At 40.7% G+C, this 21,656-nt stretch overlaps 2 protein-coding genes across 2 annotated transcripts; both read right to left on the reverse strand.

Moving 5' to 3' along the window:
* Nucleotides 1–543: 543 nt before the first annotated feature.
* Nucleotides 544–6,634, reverse strand: akip1 (A kinase (PRKA) interacting protein 1). The gene is made up of 5 exons (XM_034175581.1): nucleotides 6,575–6,634; nucleotides 5,514–5,703; nucleotides 4,029–4,103; nucleotides 2,098–2,226; nucleotides 544–1,047 (listed from the first exon to the last, which is right to left on the reverse strand). Exons 2-5 carry the CDS (start codon nucleotides 5,667–5,669, stop codon nucleotides 874–876), a joined length of 534 nt encoding a protein of 177 aa, XP_034031472.1. The 5' UTR covers nucleotides 5,670–5,703; nucleotides 6,575–6,634; the 3' UTR covers nucleotides 544–873.
* Nucleotides 6,635–8,173: 1,539 nt separating this feature from the next.
* On the reverse strand, nucleotides 8,174–20,351 carry rpl27a (ribosomal protein L27a). The gene is made up of 5 exons (XM_034175857.1): nucleotides 20,281–20,351; nucleotides 19,667–19,730; nucleotides 15,119–15,194; nucleotides 10,903–11,077; nucleotides 8,174–8,351 (listed from the first exon to the last, which is right to left on the reverse strand). The coding sequence occupies exons 1-5, from the start codon at nucleotides 20,281–20,283 to the stop codon at nucleotides 8,223–8,225; spliced, it is 447 nt and encodes a 148-aa protein (XP_034031748.1). The 5' UTR covers nucleotides 20,284–20,351; the 3' UTR covers nucleotides 8,174–8,222.
* Between the last annotated feature and the right edge of the window lie 1,305 nt (nucleotides 20,352–21,656).

Below are 21,656 nucleotides of genomic sequence, written 5' to 3' on the forward strand. Positions count from 1 at the left end.
CCACTTTCTCAAGCAGGACGAGCAAACATCAGAGAGGTCTTTGGCTGTTTCAGACCTCGGCCACCTGCACGACCACACACACTCTCTGGAGACAGAAATGATGTCAGACTACTACAGGCACAACAAAAACCATGAAAGCAAACACCGTCCCAATGCTCTACATGCATCAAACCACTGGCTGTGCCCTGTTCAAAATATTGACTATGAAACAGAACAGTTGTCATGTTAAGATGTTTGTTTTGAAGTAATCACAGAAAACACAATGTCAAAACCCCATGAAGAATGTTCAGGATGTGGAATCTGTAAATCCTGAAGATATCAAGTAACATTATTCCATCTTTTTAATTTGTCCAAGTCTTTTGTTCTATACTCGTGTGAGGAAGAATTACAGGAACTGTACAGTGACACTGGATCCATGAGAGAGGTGTACCGTTACACCCCGACTGTCTACAGACTATGAACACAAGTATCAATATAAAGTAATTACATCCATCTTTTTGGAGGTGATCCATATGATCGGATATCAGAAATCTCGAATTGCTCGTTTATTTGAAAACAACACTTTATTTCATACAGTGGTAAGGCGTTAGTGCAGGTACAAACACAGTAAGTGCAACAAATGATTTCCTTTGTCACAATCACACACCTCCAGTAAAAGATACAAAAAATGGCTTCTTTGGATGCAATAAAAATTTTTTTTTAAATCTTATAGCAATAAGACACACACACACACACACACACACACACAAACACACACACACACACACACACACACACACACACACACACACACACACACACACACACACACACACACACACACACACACACACACACACACACACACACACACACAAGTTTAGTTCATGAACGTTAAGGGTGACAGGGCTGTTTCGGTGAGAGGTCAAAGGTGAGGCTGATGCTCTCCCCAGCATCTATTTTGACCACCTGTGTCTGCTGCTGTGATTCGGGCATTCTGGCTGTGACGGCGTATGTTCCTGGTGAAACGTCAATGTGGAAATCTTGACCCGTTTCCAACATATGACCCTGCAATATGGAACATCTTAGTTTTGTGGAAACAGCAACCCCCCACTTCCATTTTGCTTCCCAGCTAACTTTAAACACACCGAGTGGTGAAGCTGATAGAACACAGTTCTGCTTCTTGACATTTGCTTATGCCACCTCATGGTAAACTTGACATTGACTCAGGTGAAGCGCTGATTCTTCAGTTTGTCTGACCCCTCTGGGAGGGTGTTCTTGATCTGGCCAGTTGTTGCCATTATTGGACCTAAAACAACATTCTTTTGTCACCCAGCACGTTTGTTACACATCATGTTCTGGGCTTTTATTTGGTGCTCAAGAGACCATTATTACCCCCCCGACCATACTAAATGGTACAAGTGGCCACACACAGTGCTGTTTTTTGCAAGCTCTCTGATTGGCTGGTCTTATTAACACTGCCATTGATTTATTTTGCTAGCGCTGCTATTGATTTAATTTGCTAGTGCTGTGATTGGTTAATTTTGCTAGCACTCTGATTGGTGCATTTTGGTGCACCGGCCAATTGACAGTTTGCCTCCCTGGTGTTCACAGCTCTTGAGACTTCTCATTGATCGTTGGCAGCAACACAGTACAACTACCAAAACAAACAAGCAAACAAGTCAAATGGACATTCATGGGGAACATCATACATAAAAGTGCTGTGATTTCTTCACAGCCCACCTGATTTGGATGTAATTACCCTTAAATTAAAGTTGTGTTAACAGTGTGATCGGCACCTGGAATATTAACAAAAAACAAACAAACAAAAACCTCATGTTCAAATATTTGTGGCCCCCACTGTAATGTGAAAATGTTGTTTAGTGGTTAAAATGAAGCTTTAAAGAAAAATGGTGGAAAAAACAAACAGACAAACAAACAAATTTCACGAGTATCCAATCAGTGTTTTACACCATCCTAAAATCACTGATGTCATAATGAACCTTTGAACCTTTATTTAGTCATTAACATCTTACAAAGTGTTAAAGCTCAGATGTTTCCCAGATGTATATTTTGTGGGATGATTTTTTTTTTAACAGTAGCAGCAGATTAACTTACACAGTCCTTATGTGTCGTTGCTGGAGGTCGAGGCGTGGGCCGACCACCAGCTGGTCTTGTGTGGAATCTGGCCACATGACTCCTCTCGGCGTCAGTGGGCTCAGTGCAGCAGCCAGACTCATAAAACCTCTGCAGCACACACAAAAAATACAAACGTTAGGTAACCTAGCGCCAAACTCAGTCATGGCGATGTCACACAGACAGGACTTAAGCATGAGAAAGACCAAACTGATCTCATCGACATCAGGATTAAGTTCAAAGACAGGATCCAGAGTCTGTACGTTTTGCACATTTTGATGGTTAAATATGTTTTTATATGATAGCACATACTTTGGTACCAATTTTCAAACTTAAAAATGTGAATCTTACACACACATAGCACCCCCTGATGGGCTTTGGGAGTTATTCACTCTCCAAGTGCCATCCTTTTTGAGTACACACACACATACATACATACATACATACATACATACATACATACATACATATATATATATATATATATATATATATATATATATATATATATATATAAAATCTCCACCAAGGAGGGAGGTAATGTTTTTATCTGTTTGTTATTCCTCTTAACAGGATAACTCAAAATGTAATGAACATATTTCAATGAAATTTGGTGAGCAAACAGATGATGTTGTAGGAAATAAGTAATTCAGTTTTGGAGGTGACCCAGAATGTATTCTGGAACTGAGATCCAGAAGAATATTTCATAGCAACATTTAATTTAAAAAAATTGTGAACATGTTGATGAAATTTGGTTAGTAGATGGATAATGTCCTTGAAACTGAGGGATTTATTTTGAGTCTGATCAGGAACATATTTTGGAGTCAGGATCAAGAAGAAGTTTTAAGCATTCAGGAACATTTAAATCAAGAATTTATTAATGAACTGTGCTAACATTATGTGAGCAGATGAATAAAGTTCTGGGAAATAGTTTTTTTAATGTTTGAATCTGCAAACAGGTAGCCTTGGCATCTGTATCTGCTCTCTGAGTGCCTTCTAGCTTGAAATAATTTGGTGATGCTGCCTGTCACCATGGAAACCAGACCTGCTGAGATATGGTGAAGTAATGACCACCAGAGATGCAAAGACAGTTATAGAGGCAAGGTGCTGACAAAGTTTGGTTAGTACAATAATCCAGAGTGGATTATTGTAATGCTTTATTTTCTGGTCCGCCGCAGTCTAGCATTCGGGGTCTTCAGTTGGTACAGAATGCTGCTGCCTGACTTTTGACACAAAGTAGATGATTTGACCACATTACACTCATTCTGGTATCCCTTCATTGGCTACCGGTTTCTGCAAGATCGGATTTTAAAGTCTTATTGTTGGTTTATAAAATTGTTCACGGACTGGCACCTTCCTACCTGGTGGACTTGGTTAAGCCCTACGTACCTGTGCGGCCCTTGTGTTCACAGGGCGCAGGGCTTCTGTGTGTTCCAAGGGTGAACAAGAAGTCTGTGGGGTATAGAGCCTTCTCCTACCGTGGTCCGACTCTTTGGAATGATCTACCTGCAGTTATTAGGCAGTCTGACATGGTGGAGACTTTTAAATCAAGACAAAGACCCACTTTTTTAGACTGTCTTATCATTAATCTAATTTGTTTTCATGTTTGCTTTGTAATTTCTTTTCATTCTACTATGTTTTATCTTTTTATTGTGCTTTTCTTGATTTTAAATTACTTTGTGTTGTTATGAATTGTGAGAGGCGCCTTGGGCGACTTTGTCGTGAGCTGGCGCTATATAAATTAATAAATTGAAATTGATTTTCCAATACTTATAAATATCCTCAGTGTGAAACACAAATTCACTCTGACATAAATTCCATGTTAACGATAATCATCCCCGCAGAGTTGACAAAGAGTCCTCAGAAGAGACACCCAAATGTGCAGGATATGACTGACATAAAACAAAGCTGACCTTGCACTGACAGGTGGTTTGTGTCATGAACTCTGCAATGGTGTCAAAGGCATCATTGAGACTTGTGTGGGTTCCCTGAAAAAAATAAAAGAACGGAGATATTCTCAAATAAAACATAGCCGCAGAACACATTATGGACAGTCTATTGATATATGTGAAGCTACAGAGCAAACTAGAGCCTGACTGATATAGAGGTTTTTTTTGGTGGCTGATACCCATATTAGAGAATAAAACATTTATGATTCCAACATATCTGCCTATAGACATAAAAATGCTTATGATTCCTGACATTGTGTTATCAAAATTAGAGCACCGCGCTCATAGAGTGCAAACCTCCACCAACACTAGTTTTCAATTCCACAAATTTTTACCTTGGAAAAAATTTCAAAGTCCTGTTAGAAATGGCTTTTCATAAGCTAAAATATAATACAAAATATAGATCAAAAGGGCTTTTCAATGTTAAATGAAATATTCACTAAATCTGCAATACAGATGAGATGAGGATCAAAAGTCTATTCATTAAGAGTGCCAGTTTGCGCCTCAGAGTCATAAATGAGAGTGATTGAGGCACTTGTGATTGAGACATAGTGTAAAATGTACATCAAATGGACTTTTCAATGTTAAATTCAAATGTCCACAAAATCCAGATCAAACTTTGTCAAGCAACAGTGAGTGCCAGTCTGCACCTCACTTTCAAATATGAGACTAATTGGGGCACGTTTGATTTCAATGTTAAATTTAAATGGCTGCAAAATCTGTAATCCAGATTGGATCTGGGTAAAACTGTGACAGTCAATAAAGGATACCATTCTACATAAAGCTTTCAAATGTGAAAGAAATTCAATCTTTTTTTGACAGAGTTATGAATTTTTGAAAATTCATTCCTGACTTTGACCTTGAAAACTGAATCAGTTCTTGCCTATCAGGATATGAATCCTCTGCAAAAATGTCAGAGCTATAGATGAAAAATTGTGGGTTACAGGCTGTTCACATCAGACAACAAACAAGGGTGAAAACATAACCTCCACCCAACTTTGTTGGTGGAGGTAATTATACCCAATAACCAACCACCATATGTCACACTGCCTTCACTTGGAGTGGCAGTTGCGATGTCACAACAATAAGCATATACATAAACCAGCTGGTGGCATAGCAATAACTTGTCTGTTGTTGCTGTAAAACACCCACTCTGACTTAAAATGAATGGCAGCCAGTCAATCTGGCGCTACCTCTTGTAGCTATTGTGACCCAGGGGTGACGGGGTCCCAGCCATGCTCAAAAGCATTGGAAACAATGATGTCAGAGTGATTTCTGCTCGACAAACCATGTAATGACACCATTATCAATGACTAAAGTGTTTTTCCGCATTGTTCATTTGGTAAAATAAAAATTGGCACAAATAATAGCGATGAAACGCTCATATTGGCCGGTACGACTGGTCAACTGATATACTGGTCGGGCTCTATACAAAACACTTGCAGGCACCTTGACTTGACTGTTTTCAGCTGCATGAGAAGAAGAAGAGTGGGTTACGCCAGTGTTTGTCCAGTCAATCCTCCGTTTGGAGGCTCGCTCCAACACCTCCTGGCCCAAACTGGCAGATCGTAGCAGGGAATCTTCCAACCAGGACTGATTTGCCATGAACGAGTTGACTTAAGACTCCTGCAATCTTAACCTGGGTGAAGGAAGAACAGTGTCACAATCCAGAATGGAGTGTCTCCAGATGTTGTACTGCTCCTACCTGCGAGGACGGTTGAGTTTAGTTAGTTTTCTATGGTTAACATTATAACGGACAATATGAAATGTTATGATGAGGAAACGTGTATAGTTTACACAACTGTAAATCAGATTGATACATTTCATAAATAATACTCGTACGTCCTCCTGAGCTGTGGTAGCCAGTCTACTATGTGCACACCTGATCCTGTCAGATCTCAGAAGCTCAGAGTAAGTCTTGATTAGTACTTGGATGGAGTTGCATCAGGAAGGGCATCCAGTGTAAAACTTGTGCCAAATCCCAATGTGGATCTATACTGGACCACCTGTGGTGACCCCAAGCAAAAAAGCAAAGGCTGGTATTGTCTAATGGTGTCGTAAGCCTTTTATCAAAAGTGGAAAAAAAGAGACAAAAACAACAAAAGAAAAACAAACACCTTTGTAGGTGTAGTAAGATGGCTGCTACGATACTTCCGGCGGATTCATTCGCCTCAGTGGTCTCAAACATTTCAAAACTGAAGCGGTTTCTGAAGCATTTGGTTCAGTCCCGTTTCGTCCGTCAGCTAATCTTGTGTACAGCTTGCATTTGCTTAATCAGGTCTGGTACAGATTACTGCCCAACAAACAGACGCATAATAATAAATTAGTTTGACAATACAAAAACAACTTTGTACAGTGTACATTAACAGCTGCAGACTGATTTCATGATTTATGAGACCATGAGTGACTCCGCAACCAAAATATAAAGCCACTGCAATTATTAAAAAAAAAAAAAAAATTAAACTAAGTTTTTAGTTTGGGTTATTTTATCAGTTCAACTCTGTACAAACCTTCCTGACGGTTTGCTGCCTGAGATCCACTCAGGTTCCGCGGCACCGCTTCGACACTCCCTTTAGTTTTCCTTTCGCTTTGACACTCACAGCAGGAAGCCTTCCAATTACGTCAGAAGATGACGCAATCATCCTAACAGTGTCCACAACTTGAGGGATAAACGGTTATAAATACAAAATGACCAGAGAAACTAAAATAAAAAGATATTAAAAAACTGGGTTCATCCACCGTGTTTATCTAAAATAAGATAATCAGATCCCTGAACATCAATACTCGACAACTCAAAATAGAAGTACAATTGAAAACGCATAGGTGAGAACAAGTGATAAATGCAAAAAAAGTTAATTATACACACAAGTAGATTTTCATTAAAAACATACTCGTATATGAAACAAGGCCAATTACTGAAAAAAATGTCACCAACACACAAAAATTAAACGGAGTTTAAATGTTATGAAGAATGATTTGGACCTGCAGTTGTAATATGAAGCATTTTTACCCCCAGCACTCTGCAGAATTACTATCATCAGACTTGAAGATTTATGATTTTTATGAAGGAATACATCAAGCTCAATGAAAACCTAGTGAAAGTACTGAATCTATTCAGGAAAAGAATTTCAAAGTATAAATGGGTTTCCAATTTTGACAAAAATGTTTTAATCACCTGAGTTAATGCCAGTGGCACCTGAGAAAGGGACTTTTAACATTTCCTTTAAAAGCTATTTGAAAGTATAACCACAAATCTCTACAAAACCTTTCTTTTGCAGCTTGCTCATTAAACACACAAAAAAGTCCATGCCAAAGTACCCTCGGCTGTATGAGCATTTCATCAAAGTGTGTAGAATGTGACCTTTTGCCCACTTACAATAGGTCAAGGTTTGCCATCTTTGAACCTAAGGTCTGTGTCCCCAGAATGTTCCCTGTGAATTTGAAGACTCTGGCAGTAACAGGACTGGAGTTATGCTGAGCAGACAGATGCAAAAGTCTTTACAATAACCAATGGGCATATTTTGGCCTTGGGTAACAATGTACCAGAAAAGTTACACTACAAAATTTGAGATGATGATAAAACATTGTTAGGAAAGTGGGACAAACTTTGTTCCAATGAGTGGCTTCACTCCTCCTGGGGAAGAGAAATTTCTATTGTGTGCCAGTGGAGACGCTTATATCCATGTTAGGGAGCACAATCCTCCACTTCAACTGCACACACCAACCACAAAGAATTTTATCTTGTCCTCTGACCCAGTCTCAGAAAATGTTAAATTCCAGAATCTTGAAAGTTAAAACCATTCATGTAAGACAATTTAGCAACATTAAAATTTTAATAAGAGGCTGTACCAATGTCTGTGAGGAACAAAACATTTTATGTTCACACAGAATAAATTCTCTCATTCTTAAAGGGGGCTTAAAGTTTTTATATTTGTCTACAATGACCGAATAGATGACTCTTTGATCTACTGCAGTTAGTGTTGCCTCACATTAGCAACCAACAGAAAACGTCGTGTTTAACTTTACAAGGCCACATCTAAAAATAACACCCGTTTTCCACACCGACATAATTGTTCCAAGTAAAGTATAAAACAAATGAACAAACTTGATTGTCATTTATACACTTTATTTTAGCAAAATCGCACATTGACAGGAGCATTATGCCGTCAGCACACAGACTCCTCCCACTGCCTTGATCTTGTCCTCGGCCCGTCGGCTGAAGAACTTGGCCTTGACGATCACAGGCTGTTTGGGCAGCTTGCCTTTGCCCAGAACTTTGTAGTAGCCCTGTGAAGGTAAAGACGACATTACTGAAATGACAAACAACACTGACATCCACTATTTTATAGTAGGAACCCCACAACAAATAATGATTTTGTTTACAAGAGGAACAGCAGGTAGGCTATCACACAGAGAGATTGTAATCCAAATAAGCACTTTGCAATGCAAAGCATTCACATGAAGACTTTTGTGCAGAATTAAACCGATGTGAGGAAGACATGGTAGAACTCACCAGTTCAGACAGAAAATAAAAGTGCTATAGCAAGCAGCGTCACAAATTTTAGGTTCTTTAGATTTCTGACACATTTTCAGTGTCCAAACAATCATTTACCACATCAAACATAAAAAAATAAAAATAAAAAAAATCTTATTTTCAGGTGTACTGCCCAGTGTGTGGCAATGCAAACAACCACCAACAATCTTATTTTCAGGTGTACTGCCCAGTGTGTGGCAATGCAAACAACCACCAACAAGAACTCTGTGGTCCAGCTCAAAGCCACCCCTTGCAATACCAGTTGCTTGCATGTGTTATATGGTGGTGGTTAAAAATAAATAAATCTGATTTAACCTCTGTACTGAAGATACCAAGAGACCTGTTTATAATGTAACTGACAAATATAATGCATCATAAAACAACAAAAGTCCAATTTTCTCCCCTTGAAGACATCTGACTGGAACTGTTCTCTTTCACTAGTAATGAAATCCACCAGTTTAGCCGGTGTCGCAGCCCGAATGGTCCCCCCCTCAAAATCGGTCCGCCCTGCCTCCACTGCGCATGCGTCATCAGCCGTGGTTCACAGATTATCACAATTCTGCTTAAAACTGCAGTCCAGTCATCATCTGTCTCAGCAACAGATATCTGAAGCTTTTGTACAACAATCATTTCAGCATTATTTCATCATAAAAAAACGGAGGAAGCGATCAGAGTGACGCGGCTACATGGGCTGCTAGTAGTTGCGTTCACTGGGTGTCCGTCATTTCAAAGCGTCATGGAATATTGCCTCGTTTCTGCTTAAAACAGCCTTGATTCTGCTTAAAACTGACTTTAGAATGATTTAAGAGGTTTTACCTTGTCATTTGATGGTTAATAAGCTCATTAATCCATTTGATCGCTTTGGGTGAAGAAACTTTGTCTCGGACGTGCTGCTGTGGTCCCAAGTGACACATGCCCAGTGGAGGCAGGGTGGACCATTTTTTGGGGGGGTTCGGTCTGCGACACCGTAACCGCTCTTACAAGACTCACGGAGAGACCTTTTCTGGTGCCAATTCTGTTTTTTAGAGAAATGTGGACAAATCACACTATAGGGCACCTACTAGGTAGAGCGTTTATCAAAGGATTTTTTGAGGCCGGATCCCTGGAAGAAAATTTTTGAGCATTTAAACACATCAACTTGGTGCATTTTGACAGCAAAAATAATAGATTACCATGATTAAGTGGTGTAATGGACCACAGTTGACCCATGATCCACACGGACCACCACCATGGTTCGAAACACATTTGAACCACAGATGAATTGCAAATTTCCTCCCAAGCTCGGGAGGAGCTCGGAGTCAAGCCGCTGCTCCTCCACATCGAAAGGAGTCAGCTGAGGTGGCTCGGGCATCTTTTCCGGATGCCCCCTGGACGGCTCACTGGAGAGGTATTCCGGGCACGTCCCATTGGGAGGAGGCCCCGGGGAAGACCCAGGACACGCTGGAGGGACTACATCTCTCGGCTGGCTTGGGAACGCCTTGGGGTTCCCCCGGAGGAGCTGGGGGAGGTGTGTGTGGATCGGGAGGTCTGGGCGGCTTTGCTTGAGCTGCTGCCCCCCGCGACCCGACTCCGGATAAAGCGGAAGAAAATTGATGGATGGCTGGATGGATGAATTGCAAAGTTCACATAAATGTTATTTAATAAAAAAAGAAGAAAAAGTTAAGTTTAAAAATTTAGATTGGGCTCTTGTACTTTTCATGCTTCAGACAAAAGCAAATTTTTTTTTTTTTTATTCATCGACACTGTTGATGCTGCTGTATTTTCTTACTGCATCCGATGTGAACTTTGTGGTCTCTGAGATTAATACATCGCCATTGATATCTGAAACTCTCAAATACAAAGGGGTTTAGGCGCATATCTCTGCTGATAGATGGCCATTTCTGAAGCCAAAATACTCAATCTGAGTCAGTCAAATGGCCACAATTGAAATGAATATTGAAGAATCTTAAGCATAACTCGGGCACTTTTACTGCTTTGCACATATCAGGCCTACCTTTGGGGACAGATGCATATTACTAACTAGACTGTCAAAAGTGTAACTTTGCTAATAAATACTCTACTGTTTTTCACAAATTTCTCTCAAATATCCTCATGAGAGTCTGTGAATTTTCTTGCATGTATTGCTCTAAAATACAACAGAATGCATTTCAGAGCATCAAGAATCCTTCAGCTTATGGCACCGGATGCCCAGGCTTAAGTGATTGCATTTCCTTCGATTTCTCTGTTACTGCATCACATCCCTGACTCCTGTCCACTTCATAAGTTGATAAATAATAAAGTTCAGAAGAATGGGCCAACACTTACAGCACGCACAACATCAATGATGGGGGCGGGCCCATCGGGCTTGTTGCCGTAGTTGACCCTGGTTTGCTCGCTCACCAGCGTCCACAACTTGTCCAGGTTAATGATAGGACAGTGAGATGTGTTCCTCTTAAGGTGGTAATGTCTCATGCCCACCTTTCCAAAGTATCCCGGATGGCTGAGAAGACACAAAAACGACAAAGATCACCCTCAAGTGCACAAGTTGCATACAAACTCCAGTGGTGTATCAGCTACATCAGACCACACACACACACACACATATATATAATTGGTACTCATGGTGCTTGCCCATGCTAAAAATAAATGATGTGCAGCAGATAACACAAGGGAAATGCTTCATAGGAGGAAAGCAATGACAGATTGTAGGAAAGTGTTCCCCTCTGCTGTGCATCAGTGATGTTTAGCACACACAAGCATGATGAGTACCAGTTATGTGCACCCCTTTATACACACACACACACACACACACACACACACACACACACACACACACCACACACACACACACACACACACACACACACACACACACACACACACACACACACACACACACACACACACAGTGAGGAAAACAAGTATTTGAACACCCTGCGATTTTGCAAGTTCTCCCACTTAGAAATCATGGAGGGGTCTGAAATTTTCATCTTAGGTGCATGTCCACTGTGAGAGACAGGAAAAAAAAAAAAAAATCGGAAATCACAATGTATGATTTTTTTAATAACTTATTTGTATGTTACTGTTGCAAATAAGGATTTGATCCCCTACTAACCAGCAAGAATTCTGGCTCACACAGACCTGTTAATTTTTCTTTAAGAAGTCCTCTTATTCTGCACTCTTTACCTGTATTAATTACACCTGTTTGAACTTGTTACCTGTATAAAAGACACCTGTTCACACACTCAGTCAATCACACTCCAACCTGTCCACCATAGCCAAGACCAAACAGCTGTCTAAGGACAGCAGGGACAAAACTGTAGACCTGCACAAGGCTGGGATGGACTACAGGACAACAGGCAAGTAGCTTGGTAGAAGACAACTGTTATGATTATTTATTAGAAAGTGGAAGAAACACAAGATGACTGTCAATCTCCCTTGGTCTGGGATTCCATGAAAGATCTCACTTTGTGTGGTAAGGATGATTCTGAGAAAGCTCAGAACTACACAGGAGGACCTGGTCAATGACCTGAAGAGAGCTGGGACCACAGTCACAAAGATTACATTAGTAACACATGATGCTGTCATGGTTTAAAATCCTGCAGGGCAGCAAGTTCCCCTTGCTCAAGCCAGTACATGTCCAGGCCCGTTTGAAGTTCACCAGTGACCATCTGGATGATCCAGAGGCGGCATGGGAGAAGGTCATGTGGTCAGATGAGACCAGAATAGAGCTTTTTGGAATCAACTCCACTTACCATGTTTAGAGGATGAGGACAACCCCAAGAAAACCATCCCATCCGCGAAGCATGGGGGTGGAAACATCATACTCTGGGGGTGCTCTTCTGCAAAGGGGAGAGGACAACTGCACCGTATTGAAGGGAGGAAGGATGGGGTCATGCATTGCGAGATTTTGGCAAACAACCTCCTTCCCTCAGTTAGAGCATTGAAGATGGGTCATGGCTGGGTCTTCCAGCATGACAATGACCCCAAACACACAGCCAGGGCAACTAAGGAGGGGCTCCATAAGAAGCATTTCAAGGGCCTGGCCAGTCTCCAGACCTGAACTCAATAGAAAATCTTTGGAGGGAGCTGAAACTCCAAGCCTGAAAGATTTGGAGAAGATCTGTATGGAGGAGTGGACCAAAATCCCTGCTGCAGTGTGTACAAACCTGGTGAAAAACTACAGGAAACGTTTGACCTCTGTAATTGCAAACAAAGGCTACTGTACCAAATAGTAACATTGATTTTCACAAGTGTTCAAATACTTATTTGCAGCAGTAACATACAGATCAATTATTAAAAAAAAAAAAAAAAAAAAAAATCAAAAAAAAAAAATCATACATTGTGATTTCCAGATTTTTTTTGTTTTTTTTTAGATTGTGTCTCTCACAGTGGACATGCACCTAAGATGAAAATTTCAGACCCCTCCATGATTTCTAAGTGGGAGAACTTCCAAACCCATTTTCCCATTCTAGCAAGAAGATGGAAGATGGGCCTGTAACAGTCTGTCACATGGATTCAAATACAGCATTATTAGTATTTCATAGAACTTCATATTTGTATTGGATTGTTACTGTTCTATCTCCACACTTATACAAACATTTGACTTCAGAAAATTGTGCTTTTATAAAAATGGATAGTGTCTTAATATGAATAAAAACATTTGACACAAAGCTTTATCACTTTCAGTTCTCAAGAACAATTTTGGGTTAAATTTTTTTTTTTTTTTTTATTCACTTGCATAAATAGGAAATAACATGAATTTTCCCACCCAGTGCTGACATCAGTATTTCTGGGCTACTTATTCACTTGTAGTGCAAAATGACTTTTTTTTTTCCACATCAACATTTGACTTCTATGAGCATGTTAAGTATTTATCATTTTTTGTAACAGAAGCCATAAAATACATGTTTTACATGCTAGATCAAAACATAAACTTATCAAATTTGCATGTAGACAGTTTGAAGTACATTCACCCCAAAGATATATTTTGACAGATTTGTGTGAAATACATTGCATCATTTCAACCGACAACAAATTCATTTAAAATATTGCTGCCTGTGTCGTTCACAATGATACAAGATGAAAGACTTTCTGAGGGTGTTAGTTTTTTGTACGTACATACATACAAAAAAAAAAGTTATTTGGTCCTTCTCCTCCAACCAGGTCCACTTGAAATGATTCTTGATGGAACAAGTTACATTTTAAATCATCTCCCTGCTGCAGAACATTTCCATCCATGATTTGCTTTGTCATTTGAACACGACGCCTTTGTTTTCATAACGTCTCGGACTTCACTGTAAACTCCGTAACGTCTCACTGGCTGCTGCATGGACAATCGACAGCTCTTGGTAAACGGGATTGTTCATCACAATTATTTTTTAGCCTCAGATGCTTGGGATGAAGATGTGGAAACGCAAGACTTCATATCCGCTATGGCGTATCATCCGCTCACCCGAGACCCAATTGATTTCACAAATACATTGTTCTGGGCCTGAAATCTGACCATGAGAGTTCCAGACAACAAAAGTAAGCCTGGAAAATCTTGCCAGAGATTTGGGGGTGGGGGGTGCTTGGCCTGTCACAATAAACTGTGCTGGATGACATGCTGCTTCAGAAAATATCAATATAAAAAGGTACCATGTGGATATTATCTTCGACAAAGTTTTCAGACCATTGTATGTTTTTGACATAATGACAAAGTACATCTTTTAAAAAGCAATGAACTTTAAAGTTCTTTTAGCTTCTCACTTTTTCAATTGGGGTCATCAGAGCAGATGTGACATTGTTGATTTGACACAAGTTTTACACTGGATGCCCTTGCCGATGTACTTCCTCAATACATGGAGAATGGGGAGGGGTGGTCCTGAACTAGGAACCTTATGCTCTGGAAATAATAACATGAACCACTTGGCACCAAGCTGGTTACACAGTCATATTAATGAGGCATAAAAACACAACAAACCCCCAGCCTCACAATTTACCCCAGAAAACTGGTTTGAATTCAAAAAGACGGCTGTTGCTTGATGGACAAACATGCTGGAAACCTGTTGCTGTAAAAAAAACAAGGCAACAATGACCTTGTTTTACCACCTGCAAACTAACCACATCAAGGACTATGAAGAACATGAAAACATCAGCTGCCCAAGAAAATCCTAAATCAGCTACGGTGCCTACACAACACACACAGCAAACTTTATGATCCAAGCATTAAGTGCACTTGTGATTGTTTTTCCACTTGCTCAAGTTTCAGAAAATAACAGCAGTTTTCCTTAAATACCAAGTCCATTAATGTCATTAGTAAGCATCAATTAATGCCTACTTGTCCTTTAGCATTTCCAGTTTTTGAATAATATTGCCCATCGGTGTTGTCAAAGTCACAAAATATATTGAAATATTATTTTGGCCATAATGACATACCCTAACACACAACAACGACGTTTGACCAATTCATTTACGTTTCCCTTTCACTTGCTGCCCGAAACCCAGACTTCCTTGTTCTACAACCAATCAGCATTTCAACAAGCCATGCAACACTTACTATTTATCGAAGTTAATTCTGTGGTGGTGCATACCGCCAGCATTACCACGACCTCCGGGATGCTTCCTGTGCTTGCCTATGGGTGGAAAAGATAACAGAAAGCATGTTAACTACTAACTACCGTGCAATATGATTTCACAGTTGTATATAATTCTTATTTTACATTTTAATAATCCACATTTTATTTTATTTTACCTTATGTTTATATTAGTTGTACATATACTCGGAATAATTTACCGTTAAATTTCACTATCCTTTATTTGGCTAAAAATTAGTCGCACCACGGAAAGCACCTTTTTGGAGTTGCACTCAAATCTCGTTGCAATGCAAATTACAATGACAATAAAGGTGATTCTGATTCTTAAGTAGGAACAGACAAAATAAACACGAGCAGCATACACTATTAGTTAGTGGTGGTAAGTCATTGGGGATGGACCTTTGTATTAAAGAGCCCATACGTGTAACTGACAAATATAATGTATAGCATAACCCCGGTCCAATGATGTGGATTGGACTGAAATTACGTCCCCTCATTCACATCTTCATATGGTATACTTAGGTCAGCAAAATTATTTTCATCTTTATCTATCTAATAAGTCAATATTGTAATTACAGTGACAGGCCTAGTCTGATCTGATACTTGTATTTTCTGAGATTTTGCACTTGCACAGAAGATATTTAAAATCAATCCACTGCGTATGCTTCACAATTTAGCAGCTCTGCCAATTATACAAAAAAACCCTCTTATAAAATCTGCTGCTTTCTTTTATTATTTTAAGTTGGATTTTTTTTATATATTGCTCAGTTTCACAATGCAGAGTTAGAGGAGTAAAACTAGAATGCTCAAGCATAATATGGATTGAATGTTTAGTTTTTAAAATATATCAATTCGTATTAGTAGTATGTGCAAAAAATATCTTCAAAAAGAGAGTCTGTACTGTAAGGGGGTGGGTGGTAGGAAGCAGCGGGTCTAATGGGAAGCAGCGGGTCCACAATTTGTTCATCAACCTCAGTCAAAGCCATTTAAAAATGTCAATCCTGATTCACCTCTCTGCTGATTAAAGTGCCTAACTGGGACTCTTGTTGGCTGTTGCAGGCAAGAAATGAGAATCATCCGCCGTTTCACACTGTACAGTTTTTATTCGTTCGTCATTATCATGCTTTTTTCCACCGGGGCGGCCCACGAAAGTTCTCTGGCGAGGACTGAACCATTAACATCTCCCGCTTCACCGGTTCGTAAGATGAAGTTACGATCCTTTGTGTAAAGGATAAACAATAATAATAGCAATTTCCTTTGTGCAGTTTTCTTTTTAAATGGGACACGACTCATTAAACACTGTTCCTCTAAATGCTGTAGCTGTTACCGTCTGCGCGTCTCTGCTCCTGCAGGTGCAACGACCACCTCGATGGGTGGATGTTGTTGGGTGGTGGAAGGAGTACTTCGAGGATCTCCTCAATCCCATCGTCACGTCTTCCGAAGAGGAAGCAGAGACTGGGGACTCAGAGGCGGACTCATCCATTACCCAGGCCGAAGTCACCGAGGTGGTTAGAAAGCTCCTTGGTGGCAAGGCTCCTGGGGTGGATGAAATCCGTCCTGAGTACCTTAAGTCTCTGGATGTTGTGGGACTGTCTTGGCTGACACGCCTCTGCAACATCACGTAGCGATCGGGGACAGTGCCTCTGGACTGGCAGACCGGGGTGGTGGTTCCTCTGTTTAAGAAGGGGGACCGGAGAGTGTGTTCCAACTATAGGGGGATCACACTCCTCAGCCTCCCCGGTAAGGTCTATTCCAGAGTACTGGAGAGGAGAATTCGACTGATGGTCGAACCTCGGATTCAGGAGGAGCAGTGTGGTTTTCGTCCTGGTCGCGGCACACTGGTCCAGCTCTACATGCTCCATCGGGTGCTCGAGGGTTCATGGGAGTTCGCCCAACCAGTCCACACGTGTTTTGTGGATCTGGAGAAGGTGTTCAACCGTGTCCCTCGGGGCACCCTGTGGGGAGTGCTCTGGGAGTACGGGGTCCGGGGTCCTTTGCTAAGGGCTATCCGGTCCCTGTACGACCGCAGCAGGAGCTTGGTTCGCATTGCTGGTAGTAAGTCAAACCTGTTTCCAGTGCACGTTGGCCTCCGCCAGGGCTGCCCTTTGTCACCGGTTCTGTTCATTATTTTTATGGACAGAATTACTAGGCGCAGCAAGGGTGTAGAGGGGGTCTGGTTTGGGAACCACAGAATCTCATCTCTGCTGTTTGCGGACGATGTGGTTCTGTTGTCTTCGTCAAATCAGGACCTTCAGCGTGCACTGGGGCGGTTTGCAGCCAAGTGTGAAGCGTCTGGGATGAAAATCAGCACCTCCAAATCCGAGGACATGGTTCTCAACCGGAAAAAGGTGCTTTGCCCTCTTCAGGTCGGTGGAGTGTCCTTGCCTCAAGTGGAGGAGTTGAAGTATCTCGGGGTCTTGTTCACGAGTGAGGGACGGATGGAGCGTGAGATCGATAAACGGATCGGTGCAGCATCTGCAGTGATGCGGTCGTTGTATCGGACCGTCGTGATGAAAAGAGAGCTGAGTAGGGGGGCGGGGCTCTCGAGCTATGTTCCGATCCTCACCTATGGTCATGAGATATGGCTCATGACCGAAAGAACAAGATCGCGAGTACAAGCGGCCGAGATGAGTTTCCTCCGCAGGGTGGCTGGGCACTCCCTTGGAGATGGGGTGAGGAGCTCGGTCACTCGGGAGGAGCTCGGAGTCGAGCCACTGCTCCTCCACGTCGAAAGGAGTCAGTTGAGGTGGCTCGGGCATCTTTTCCGGATGCCCCCTGGACGCTGGAGAGGTGTTCCGGGCACGTCCCATTGGGAGGAAGCCCCGGGGAAGACCCAGGACACGCTGGAGGGACTACATTTCTCGGCTGGCTTGGGAACGCCTTGGGGTTCCCCCGGAGAAGCTGGGGGAGGTGTGTGTTAATCGGGAGATCTGGGCGGCTTTGCCTGAGCTGCTGCCCCCGCGACCCGACTCCGGATAAAGCGGAAGAAAATGGATGGATGGTCACATTGTTTTCTATTTTTATGCTATGAATCATGCAAATCTGCTTTTTTGGGGGGATGGGGGTGACAGGCAATTAGAGTAGAGGGGCACAGTTACATTACTGGCTGGTCTCTCTGGCTGCAGATACCGCTATGTTTCTGTGTAAATTTAACATGTTTCTCATATATTATGGAAAAGCTAGCGACAAATAAACACTTTTAAAATAGAAAATGCTGTTTTTGTAACCTGGTAACACCCCTGGAAGGATTTACAAGACATTTTGCGGACGTCAGCATGCATGTGCATCACACGCAGTCAAAGGTAACATCAGGTCTTTTCAAAAGCCCGCGTATACGCACACACTGTTGAAAGGTACATGCTCAAATGTCTGAGGGTATTTTAGTATTGTGTCATATTATAAATATTGATGCCCTTGTTGATTCTCCTTGTTGAGGAGGAAAGCTGAGAGAGTCCTGGCAGACAGCTCTCATCCTCTGTCCTGTCAGTTTGAGCTCTTGAAGTCTGGGAGGCGCTACAGAGCTCCTCTGGCCAAAGGTTCTTTCAAAAAATCTTTTATACCAAATGCCGTCACCATAATGAACTCAAAAAAGTGACCACTCCACAAATTAAACCTGAACTGCTTTACTTCTGTTTTATTTGATTTTATTAGATCTTACGGTACGTTTTATTTATCTTACTAGGTCTTATTCTATTTCTTCTTTTACTTCTATGTATTTTATGTATCTTATTTTTGTTTTATTCGTGTGTTTGTATGAATGTTTTATGACTGTTTTTTTTTGTCTTTTTTGTGCTGGTGAGCCAAAGACAATTTTCCACATCGGTGGACAATAAAGAATTATTCTATTCTATTCTACTTATTGGGCCAATTCATCGATTCCATATCAATTTTTCGTGTGGAAATATGTGGGCCCATACAGGTTCACAGCATCAACACACCCGTTTTCCTTGTAATTATTCTCAAGGTCAGCGCTAGGTCACTTTGGCAAAGTGACCAATCGGAAGGCGAGAATTCATATTTCCGTGACTGGCCCCTCTGTGAAAACACGCTCGGGCTGTATGCTGTTTTATTGAAATCAGACGGACTTATTATTTCTAACGGTCAACTGACAGCTATCATTGCCTGGAACGTTGAGATTTATACACCAATCTGACCTAAAATGAACCGTTGTACATCAAATTGACTTTATTGACGAGTCTGACCTGCTTGAAAAGTGATGAAATTACATGTATTTGTATGGAGTTCACCTGGAAACTCCACCCCTTGAGGTTAATCTGCCTGGATACCGACTTTGAGAATATGCAGCATTTTGGAGATATGCAACATCAACAAGAAAAATCACACTGGCTTCTCTAAGAGGAATCGATCATGTCTGAAGCATAGATTGAACAATTTGTAACCGGTTTTCAGTGCCCAAACACAACTTCTACTGGTTCAATGAAAACTAGACTGCTGACCACCGTCCTCTCCCTGGTGGTGTCCAGCTGCAGAAACAGATCGTTATTACTCACCGACACGACCGTGTCCGTGGCTAACGTGTCCTCGGAGCTTTCTGGTCTTGGAGTTCCTGGTAGGCTGTCAAAACATTTAGAATCAGCATTTGTTACCTCAATTACGACTTCATTATGGGGTTAGACAATTTGACACACACTTGAAGTTCAGAACACAAAGTTGTCGTGTTTTTTTGTAAGAGGCTGACAAGCTATAATTAGCTTTCAGAAGCTAAACACTCACTGGTTCTTACTGCAGCCAGTGTGAGAAGCTAATGCTAACTGACTTATATGAACTCGCAGCCTCTCCACCTCCTTAGTGTGTTACAGCACGAGTTTTACATTCATACCGTCAATTTACAGACATGAGAACACTGTTACTAGTCTGCAGGTTAAGCCATTAAGATATTTTAAGATACACAAACTACAAGTTGCCGGCTGCAGTCGCAGGCCTGGCAGAGTAACTATCAGACAGCGAATCCTTCACCCGACTGATGTAATATCAGTCAATCTATGATCGTAAGATTCCTCTATACATTAAACTGGCACTTGACGATAATCCGCCGTATGAATGAACAAGGATGGCCTTAGATTTAACACCAGTGTAATGCACAAGAACAACAAATACTACCTACCATCTTGGATGCTACTCGAAAGAGGAACGAGATTTGGACAATCTCGCGTTTTTGCACGAGAGCCTCAAAAATGCAAACAAAATCCACAGCGACATCTACTGTTGGATGACCCAACATAGGCGTTCGAAGAACAGTAGCTCTGTTATTTTTACGTAATAATAACAATAGTAATAGACAATTATATGTGATTTCCCAACTAAACAAGTCAAAATTCTTCCATAAATTAAATAAATATGGCAGATTTCAGAATCGTAATTAAGCACTAGTGACTTAAAATTTTGATTTGTTATTTCATAATCATCATGCAGTCAAAATTTTGACTCTGGAAGTCAGAACTATAAGACAAAATGTTTAAATCTCTACATTAAATAAAGAATAAACAAAGTCAAAGAAGTAAAATATGTTCAACAAGTTACATTAAAAATAAATCTCGACATGATGCAAAATATTATTTGTTAAACAGTCGATGAAGAAGTCACCCAAGTAGGCTACAGTCAGGTCCTAAAGTATTTGGACAGTGACAATTTTAGTTGTTTAAATTTTGTTTCTCTAAGCAACCACAAAGTACACTGTGTCCACAATTATTAAGAATATTTCCCAACTCCAGACTATATAAACCTGAATGCTTATTGGATTTAAACATTCTCAGGTGACGTGTATTTGTGTAATGAGGGAGGAAGTGAGTAAAACCTTGTGCTTCTTTACCTCAGGCAAAATGGGACAAAAAAAAAAAAAAAGAGAGATTATCACACACTGAAAAGTTACCACTGTGATATGTGATGCTACGGACTGATATTTTATTTACTGATAAGATGATATTTTCAAAACTTGTGAAAGATGAAAGCTGCTTTAAGGCACTTGCGTTAAAGCTAGAGGGCCACTCACATTTCACTAAACTCACAAAATTTAGTTTCTACATGTTTCTACTTAAATCCAAACATTATATTGTCAGTTTATTTTAAAAACATTTTGAAAAATTGCAGCTCATTTAATGAAGACAAGATATTTATCTGGGGGATAACAAATATTTTATTTTTAACACCGTCTGCAAGAGGGCGTGTGTGTATGCGTGCATGAGGTTTTGAAAAGACCAGAAGTTACCTTGATGCTGATGTTCATGGAATGTCATAAATAATTCCAGAAGTGTTATCAAGTTACAAAAACAGTTTTTTTTTTTTTTTTAAGTATTTATTTCTTGCTCGGCTTATCGCAAGGTAGCTTTACAGGTGCATACCGCCACCTACTGTATCGTGTGTGTGTAATCATCATATTAATTATTCTAAGTCAATACAATACAGAACATGAAAGAATAAAATCCAAAATAAAATAATCAAAAAACCACAATAAATATCAAAAGTTTGGTAGTTTTAACACAA

This window comes from Thalassophryne amazonica, chromosome 8, assembly GCF_902500255.1.
Source record: "Thalassophryne amazonica chromosome 8, fThaAma1.1, whole genome shotgun sequence".
Taxonomy (NCBI): domain Eukaryota; kingdom Metazoa; phylum Chordata; class Actinopteri; order Batrachoidiformes; family Batrachoididae; genus Thalassophryne; species Thalassophryne amazonica.

Excerpts from the sequence above, each read along its gene's own strand:
- akip1 (XM_034175581.1), bottom strand. The coding sequence starts at position 5,669 with ATGGCAAATCAGTCCTGGTTGGAAGATTCCCTGCTACGATCTGCCAGT. Across the intron at positions 4,104-5,513 it reads CTGAAAACAGTCAAGTCAAG|GGAACCCACACAAGTCTCAA; the intron begins GTGCCTGCAAGT and ends TATTTTTTTCAG. Across the intron at positions 1,048-2,097 it reads CAACGACACATAAGGACTGT|GGTCATATGTTGGAAACGGG; the intron begins GTAAGTTAATCT and ends TCCATATTGCAG.
- rpl27a (XM_034175857.1), bottom strand. Across the intron at positions 15,195-19,666 it reads CCACGGACACGGTCGTGTCG|GCAAGCACAGGAAGCATCCC; the intron begins GTGAGTAATAAC and ends TTCCACCCATAG. Across the intron at positions 8,352-10,902 it reads TCATTGATGTTGTGCGTGCT|GGCTACTACAAAGTTCTGGG; the intron begins GTAAGTGTTGGC and ends TTACCTTCACAG.